Source organism: Rhagoletis zephyria, unplaced genomic scaffold (assembly GCF_001687245.7).
Source record: "Rhagoletis zephyria isolate East Lansing unplaced genomic scaffold, Rhagoletis_zephyria_1.1 Rzeph_scaffold_04304, whole genome shotgun sequence".
NCBI classification, from domain to species: Eukaryota; Metazoa; Arthropoda; class Insecta; order Diptera; family Tephritidae; genus Rhagoletis; species Rhagoletis zephyria.
This window is the reverse complement of record NW_016161387.1, coordinates 6,540-14,538: the sequence shown is the minus strand read 5'-3', so window position 1 is coordinate 14,538 and position 7,999 is coordinate 6,540. Positions and strand designations below refer to the sequence as shown.

The 7,999-nt window shown below is 38.0% G+C and overlaps 2 protein-coding genes across 2 annotated transcripts; both read right to left on the bottom strand.

Moving 5' to 3' along the window:
• Positions 1-1,391: 1,391 nt before the first annotated feature.
• Positions 1,392-2,868, bottom strand: LOC108370546 (nuclear protein localization protein 4 homolog). The gene is made up of 5 exons (XM_017625878.1): positions 2,830-2,868; positions 2,545-2,711; positions 1,952-2,480; positions 1,691-1,889; positions 1,392-1,627 (listed from the first exon to the last, which is right to left on the bottom strand). Exons 1-5 carry the CDS (start codon positions 2,866-2,868, stop codon positions 1,392-1,394), a joined length of 1,170 nt encoding a protein of 389 aa, XP_017481367.1.
• A 70-nt stretch (positions 2,869-2,938) lies between these two features.
• Positions 2,939-7,383, bottom strand: LOC108370545 (nuclear protein localization protein 4 homolog). Its single transcript, XM_017625877.1, has 7 exons — positions 7,127-7,383; positions 4,668-4,811; positions 4,517-4,606; positions 4,092-4,258; positions 3,499-4,027; positions 3,238-3,436; positions 2,939-3,174 (listed from the first exon to the last, which is right to left on the bottom strand). The coding sequence occupies exons 1-7, from the start codon at positions 7,154-7,156 to the stop codon at positions 2,939-2,941; spliced, it is 1,395 nt and encodes a 464-aa protein (XP_017481366.1). The 5' UTR covers positions 7,157-7,383.
• Between the last annotated feature and the right edge of the window lie 616 nt (positions 7,384-7,999).

The window sequence follows — 7,999 nt, the reverse complement described above, 5'->3', positions numbered from 1 at the left end:
GTTTGTCAAATAAAACATAAATACCAGAGCACTGCCTCGTATGTACAGACAGAAAGCCGTCGATAATCGACCCATAAGTGTTCATATGTACAGAAAAATTAATCATTGCCCTAAACACAAAAGAATCACATGAGTGAGAGGAAAGTGAAATGTTATTATGTTTATATACCAGCTCGGAGTGAGATTTTAATTGCATTTGAGGCTCGAAAAAGTTTTATGAGTATCAATAAGTACCGAAATTTCACACCGAGCTGATACTGTAAACAGAATAACATTTAATATGCGTAAGTTCGAGTTGCAACCTAAACTATACATGTATGGATTATTTCGTTTTTCTTGTATACATTACTTCGGTTTTGCATATGCATTATTTAGGTTTTCAAGCGAAAGTGTGGGTTAGTTGTTTTCGAAGAGGTGGTTGGTGTCGCGAGAGGAACCTCCACATGGTTGACACTCATTGGGGTTGTTGGCGTCAGGTCTGTAAGAGGTCAGGTAAGAGTTGAGACGGGTACAAAATACAGACCTTAACTGGACCAGAGTTATGCGAGTCTCTCGGGGCAGTGGAAGCTAACTTTCATCCACAAATGGTGATTGGATATTGATAACGGCATTCACAGAAACAGGTGATGCCACCGCCTCATGAAGACCAGTAGTTCGCATATGGGATCATAGAATGGAANAGTCTCTCGGGGCAGTGGAAGCTAACTTTCATCCACAAATGGTGATTGGATATTGATAACGGCATTCACAGAAACAGTTGATGCCACCGTCTCATGAAGACCAGTAGTTCGCATATGGGATCATAGAATGGATTGGATTGCAACCAATTCATAACAGCTGGTCTAAGAATATAATGTTATCTAAAATTTTTAGCACGATGATAGTTACTTTGCCATCGGCGACTTTTGAATAAATATCTGAATCCTTATAACACATGTAAACAAGATTTTGTTTTAAATATTAGTTAGGTTATGTGTGTTCTTATTACCCAAGTGTTAAAAAAAATTTTTTCTTTACTAANAGACCTTAACTGGACCAGAGTTATGCGAGTCTCTCGGGGCAGTGGAAGCTAACTTTCATCCACAAATGGTGATTGGATATTGATAACGGCATTCACAGAAACAGTTGATGCCACCGTCTCATGAAGACCAGTAGTTCGCATATGGGATCATAGAATGGATTGGATTGCAACCAATTCATAACAGCTGGTCTAAGAATATAATGTTATCTAAAATTTTTAGCACGATGATAGTTACTTTGCCATCGGCGACTTTTGAATAAATATCTGAATCCTTATAACACATGTAAACAAGATTTTGTTTTAAATATTAGTTAGGTTATGTGTGTTCTTATTACCCAAGTGTTAAAAAAAAATTTTTTCTTTACTAGTTTTAAGTATTTCCACGAGGATGATTTTCATTTAAGGCTTCCCACATAATGCTTTTCACTTTTAAAGAAGCACTTACCTTATAGTAAACATCCGGAACATATTGTTTATCCGTTGATTCGCGTACGTAACCCAATTCGGGTGCATCCTTAGTGGGTATTAAACAATTGTCACGCACCAAGGCCATACATTGGGCTGAAACAGCATAACCCTCTGTATGCACTTGCTTGCTGCTGTCGCCTAAAAGCAATAATGAAACAATAGTTAGGATGTTTTATAATTTTAAATGCAAGTTATACGTACCTGTTACACAGACAGTAACAAATTTCGAACCAAAATAACCACTCGAAGCGTATTTACATGGATTCGGATGACGGTTTTGCAATTCTCCTGCTGTAATGCATTCTTGCGCAGTGAGGAAATGCGTCTCAATGCCGCGCAATTGCTTTACACTGCCAACAGCTGGATCATCAGTAATGAGATCAGTAAATATCCAACCAACCTTTAATTTAAATGGAGAAAACTTAATATTGTTTTTGAAAAATAAAGCCAATGTGCGCTGACCTTTTTCAAACCCAAAGCATGTGCTAATTCATCCACCTCGGCAGCCGCTTCATCGTCCAGCAATCTAATAGAATCACGTGTTGATTCTTGCGGCGGCTCGTAAATGGCTGCAACAGTAGCACGTATACCAAGTGGTACATCAGCATGGACTTCATAAGTGCCATAAAGAAAACCCATTCTTTGATGGGCTGTAGTACGCCAATAGTCGAGAAAACGCTCCACTATAGTTGGATTCTCGAACATAATATTATCAACGTGTCGATAAATTTGGCGATTCAGTGTAACAGCCGATGGCTGACATTTGGAACAGATACCTTTGGGCCATGGTGGATGCTCACGACAACCAGACTTAATGCGGCAATTGATATCATCAAAAGCGACATACTTGCCGCCATCAATGCCTGACTTCTGCTTGCGTATATACGAATGGAAGGACAAATGCTTGATTTTTTGCTCCTTCAGATAGTTATCATCATACGGTTCGATTGGTGTACAATGAACACAACGACCATTAGCATTGTGGCGGCAACTAACAAAAGAAAAGAGATAATTTTAGGAGTTTAACCAAACAACACATTTATAATAAAACTTACGCTTTTGGATCGCGTGCGCGTTCTATTAAGCCATCCATCTTCGACAGCGTTTGATCTACTTCATCCTCTACTACTGCAGTGGAAGGCTGAAATTGTTTGCTGCTACTTGCTGGCGGTCGGCTGGTGCTGGTAGTTTCAAAATCATCTATAGCTGTAGTGCTGGTGCGCTGGAGGGAAAAGTTGAAAGGTTACCAATTTAAGTACACATTTTTTGAGTAAATATTTCAAAAAGGCTAAACAGTTGTACTAGATCTGCGATCTTAGAATCTGGTGTAGGGCACTTACACGTATTGAAGTACCAGCTATTTTTTTTAAGAATAGCATTNAAATATTAGTTAGGTTATGTGTGTTCTTATTACCCAAGTGTTAAAAAAAAATGTTTTCTTTACTAGTTTTAAGTATTTCCACGAGGATGATTTTCATTTAAGGCTTCCCACATAATGCTTTTCACTTTTAAAGAAGCACTTACCTTATAGTAAACATCCGGAACATATTGTTTATCCGTTGATTCGCGTACGTAACCCAATTCGGGTGCATCCTTAGTGGGTATTAAACAATTGTCACGCACCAAGGCCATACATTGGGCTGAAACAGCATAACCCTCTGTATGCACTTGCTTGCTGCTGTCGCCTAAAAGCAATAATGAAACAATAGTTAGGATGTTTTATAATTTTAAATGCAAGTTATACGTACCTGTTACACAGACAGTAACAAATTTCGAACCAAAATAACCACTCGAAGCGTATTTACATGGATTCGGATGACGGTTTTGCAATTCTCCTGCTGTAATGCATTCTTGCGCAGTGAGGAAATGCGTCTCAATGCCGCGCAATTGCTTTACACTGCCAACAGCTGGATCATCAGTAATGAGATCAGTAAATATCCAACCAACCTTTAATTTAAATGGAGAAAACTTAATATTGTTTTTGAAAAATAAAGCCAATGGGCGCTGACCTTTTTCAAACCCAATGCATGTGCTAATTCATCCACCTCGGCAGCCGCTTCATCGTCCAGCAATCTAATAGAATCACGTGTTGATTCTTGCGGCGGCTCGTAAATGGCTGCAACAGTAGCACGTATACCAAGTGGTACATCAGCATGGACTTCATAAGTGCCATAAAGAAAACCCATTCTTTGATGGGCTGTAGTACGCCAATAGTCGAGAAAACGCTCCACTATAGTTGGATTCTCGAACATAATATTATCAACGTGTCGATAAGTTTGGCGATTCAGTGTAACAGCCGATGGCTGACATTTGGAACAGATACCTTTGGGCCATGGTGGATGCTCACGACAACCAGACTTAATGCGGCAATTGATATCATCAAAAGCGACATACTTGCCGCCATCAATGCCTGACTTCTGCTTGCGTATATACGAATGGAAGGACAAATGCTTGATTTTTTGCTCCTTCAGATAGTTATCATCATACGGTTCGATTGGTGTACAATGAACACAACGACCATTAGCATTGTGGCGGCAACTAACAAAAGAAAATAGATAAATTTAGGAGTTTAACCAAACAACACATTTATAATAAAACTTACGCTTTTGGATCGCGTGCGCGTTCTATTAAGCCATCCATCTTCGACAGCGTTTGATCTACTTCATCCTCTACTACTGCAGTGGAAGGCTGAAATTGTTTGCTGCTACTTGCTGGCGGTCGGCTGGTGCTGGTAGTTTCAAAATCATCTATAGCAGTAGTGCTGGTGCGCTGGAGGGAAAAGTTGAAAGGTTAACAATTTAAGTACACATTTTTTGAGTAAATATTTCAAAAAGGCTAAACAGTTGTACTAGATCTGCGATGTTGTTGTTGTTGTAGCAGCATACAAATTACCCAAAGACTTTTTGGGGAGTGTTGCTGGAGTGACAGTCCTTGGCCAGATATAAATCTGGGTCGTTCCGGTTACGTAGACCCGACTGTCGTGGGAACGTAGATCTGCGATCTTAGAATTTGGTGTAGGGCACTTACACGTATTGAAGTACCAGCTATTTTCTTTAAGAACAGCATGTCGCCATGTTTTAGGCAAGAGCCCACTTTCTGCGAATGACTAGAATGCAACTGAAAAATATCAAGTCTGTTAGTTTAATTCCTAATTTTAATGATATTTTATATAACCTACTTCTGTAAGGAAATTGCGTTCCTTGAAAAGTCCGAAGCCATCAACTTTCAGAGTTTGTTGCACCGTTTCGAAGAGTTCTTTTAAATTGGCTTTCGGTGAAATCTCGATACGTTTGAGGCCTTCTGCCGACTGCACGCGTATCAACTAAAAATGTTAAAAGAAGAACATCAGATAAATAACAATTAAAGTTTACAATTAGAAAACTTGAGAATAATTTAAAAATAGTGTGGGTGTTATAGTATATTTTTGTTGATTTTTTTACTTCCGCTCGTGCAAACTATTTTTTTGTTTTCGTTTTTGTTTGCAATTTCTTTTCGTTTTTGCTAATTTAGCTTAGATTGCATGCCAAAATTTTCAAGTTCAACCACATCAACGGTGATAATTGGTGCATTTCCGAAATGCTTGAAGAGCACGCTTACGCTAAATGATTGCAAGCACTATAGTACTATTTTTTAATCGTTTTAAATATGAAAAACTTTTATGGATGCGTAGTTAGTCGTTTTGCTTTTCACTCCCGCTCCTTACCGACTGTTTACAGATGAGCATCAGTCGGTGCCGCACAAATGCATATACCACATTCCTTTTCCGATACAGCAATGACTCCAATTCGCACATCGACATGGTTAACAATTTTTTTTTTTTACTTTTTTTAACTTAATAAATTTTTAGTTTTATTGAAATGTGTTTTTGACTCATTTTCGGATGGCCAATGGAGAAGAAATAGCGCCTCTTTACAAGTACCTTATAGGTACTTTAAAATTATTTGTCTCTTTATGCTGGTCGCACTTGTTGGCATCGCTAACGCTGGCAGAAGACTGAATGCATTTTCCGTCATCCGCACGGCATTGAACTTGGTTTCGACAAATTTTCATGTAACATTTAGATACTTTAATAGTACATATCGCCGTTTAAAGCACAAAACCACGTATCGTCGTTTGCAAAACCGCGTAACTGGCAGTTGCTGCCAAAAATTGGATTTGATCACTCAAGCTCTTGGCTTAATCCTAATACATTCGTCCTGAAATATACTAGCCAGAAATGCGATTGCTTTATAAAAAAAGGGGGATCATTTTGAAATATGAGTGTTTTAACTCTCTAGAAAATAATTTATGCAACCTCACATACGCGGTTTTGCATTATCTTGATAAGCGGTTTTGCATTTTGTTGATACGCGGTTTTGTACTCTAAACGACGATATATATGTATGTATGNCGGTTTTGCACTTTGTTGATACGCGGTTTTGTACTTTAAACGACGATATACATATATGTATGTATATTTTCATCGCTTATCTACGTTTTAATTGCAGAAGGATTTTATTTGAATGATTAAAGGCATGTAACAGTATAAATATGTACTATGTTAATATTAGAAAAACGCTGTTGGAAGTTGGAGCATTAGTTTGGAATGTTGAGTTCTCGTGCTATTTTAAAAAATTCGTTAAATTTTAATAATGCAAAAGTTTTTGTATTTTTTTATGGTTTTCTTATTAATAATTTCGTTTATATTGCTTTAGCTTGTTATAAATGAAAGATCAAAACAAAAGACAAAAAATATATACCCTCCTCTGCCAAACAAACAGTGGAAAAGCTTCTTACATGCATTTGTACACAGATAGATATGTACATGGGACATAAATTGCTCGCGCATTCAAAGACGCGCAATATTTTGACCAATGTATTACATATGTAGTTGTGGGTGGGCAAGCAGTGGGTGGTTCAGCGCGACAAGCGGTTTGTGACACCTCGTGTGACGATGTCGATTCAATACAACAGTTTGCCAGAATTTTTACGTTACATTCGCTATTATTTGTAGATAATCTTTTTATTTTGCAACTAGCCGGAGAGGTTATTTAGTTGCCCCGACAGTCTGCCGGCCAACATAATACATGTGTATGTACAACCATGTCGGCTTGTCTATTGCACCTTATTTGTAGTAAGTTTTTTTGCTGCTGCTGCTGCTGCTACTACTCCTAACGCTTTTGTTGCTACTGCTGCTGCTGTTTTGCAGCTGTGTAAATAATTCTGAGGATGGTTTCGTACTTTGCCGGTTTTTCTCTGTCGACTTTTGAATTTTGCCGGCATTAACCGGCTGCCGGCAAAAGTTGATGCAAATTAGCTTGTAACATCAGCTGATGGGGTGAATATTTCTTGTAAGCGGAAAGCACATATGTATGTACATTGCACATATCGTCAAATAATGCTGAGTAATAAGCGAGAAATAGTTGAAGCTTTTGCGTCTACTTCAACGTTTAAATTATGGTTAATCTTCATAAAAAAGCAACTGCAACAATTTGCCGGTCGCAGCTTCCATTTAACTTGACAGCGCCGATGGACACGGCATCCTTTCGATTGCAAATTTGTGGATTGACCAATACAAAACAAAGCAAATCAATACAGAAAACAGAAACCTTTGCAAAATAAACAAATTATCACTAAACGTATAAAAACAAAACTTACAATTTTATCGCCAACGCTGGTTTTTGACATCTTCACTCACAACGTCCGTCAGTTTGTTTGGCTGAGTTTCGCACTGGTTTTTGCAGTCGCCTTTATTTAAATATCGCAAACGAATTTTATACAATAAATTCCAACTGGCGCTGGTTAAACTAGCACACAATCAGCGCAGACAGACAGACAAAGGCGATTTGCGGCACAAATAAAAATATCAAACACACAAGAAAAAACTCGCAGATTCACGACCACGGCACGGAGAACTGTCATTTACTTTCTAACTGTCAAACACGGCAGTGGTGCCAGCGTGTTGGAAAATCAAATGCCAAAACGTTGGTGCATGACTTTGCTAAGATGTTTATGAAAATTTGTTATAAACATTTACAGTGGTTAGGCGTGCATCGAAAATACAGGTATAGTATTTAACTATTTGATAGAAACCAAGAACGTAAATCTATCGCTTGACGGTTTTGGATATCATCATCCATGTCTGATTAGCTTTTTCGTTAGTCACTTCTTAATTAACTTCGTTATTATGGACATTTGCAACTCGTCCAGCAACAATGTTTCTGTTCATCAGCAACATTCAAATTACAGTGGGTAGTTTGCAAGATGTGGCTCGTGTCTTCGGTTCAGTGGTGCTAGCAGGGAACGCATATAAATTAAATTATAAATAAACAAGAAAGTCTAAGTTCGGGCGGAGCCGAACATTAAATACCCGGCGCAAATATTAAATATATGATTTTCACCTTTCCGAAAGCTACCGCTACATGGTAAGCCAAGGTGTATCAATTTTGAGTAAATTAGCGTCCTTAAATTTCAAAATATTGACGTTTAAAGCATTTCTAAAATTTACCGTTTTAGTCCGATTTTAATAAT

Excerpts from the sequence above, each read along its gene's own strand:
- LOC108370546 (XM_017625878.1), bottom strand. The coding sequence starts at position 2,868 with ATGCTATTCTTAAAAAAAATAGCTGGTACTTCAATACGT. Across the intron at positions 1,890-1,951 it reads ATGCTTTGGGTTTGAAAAAG|GTTGGTTGGATATTTACTGA; the intron begins GTCAGCGCACAT and ends TTTAAATTAAAG. Across the intron at positions 1,628-1,690 it reads TGTTACTGTCTGTGTAACAG|GCGACAGCAGCAAGCAAGTG; the intron begins GTACGTATAACT and ends TATTGCTTTTAG.
- LOC108370545 (XM_017625877.1), bottom strand. The coding sequence starts at position 7,156 with ATGTCAAAAACCAGCGTTGGCGATAAAATT. Across the intron at positions 3,437-3,498 it reads ATGCATTGGGTTTGAAAAAG|GTTGGTTGGATATTTACTGA; the intron begins GTCAGCGCCCAT and ends TTTAAATTAAAG. Across the intron at positions 3,175-3,237 it reads TGTTACTGTCTGTGTAACAG|GCGACAGCAGCAAGCAAGTG; the intron begins GTACGTATAACT and ends TATTGCTTTTAG.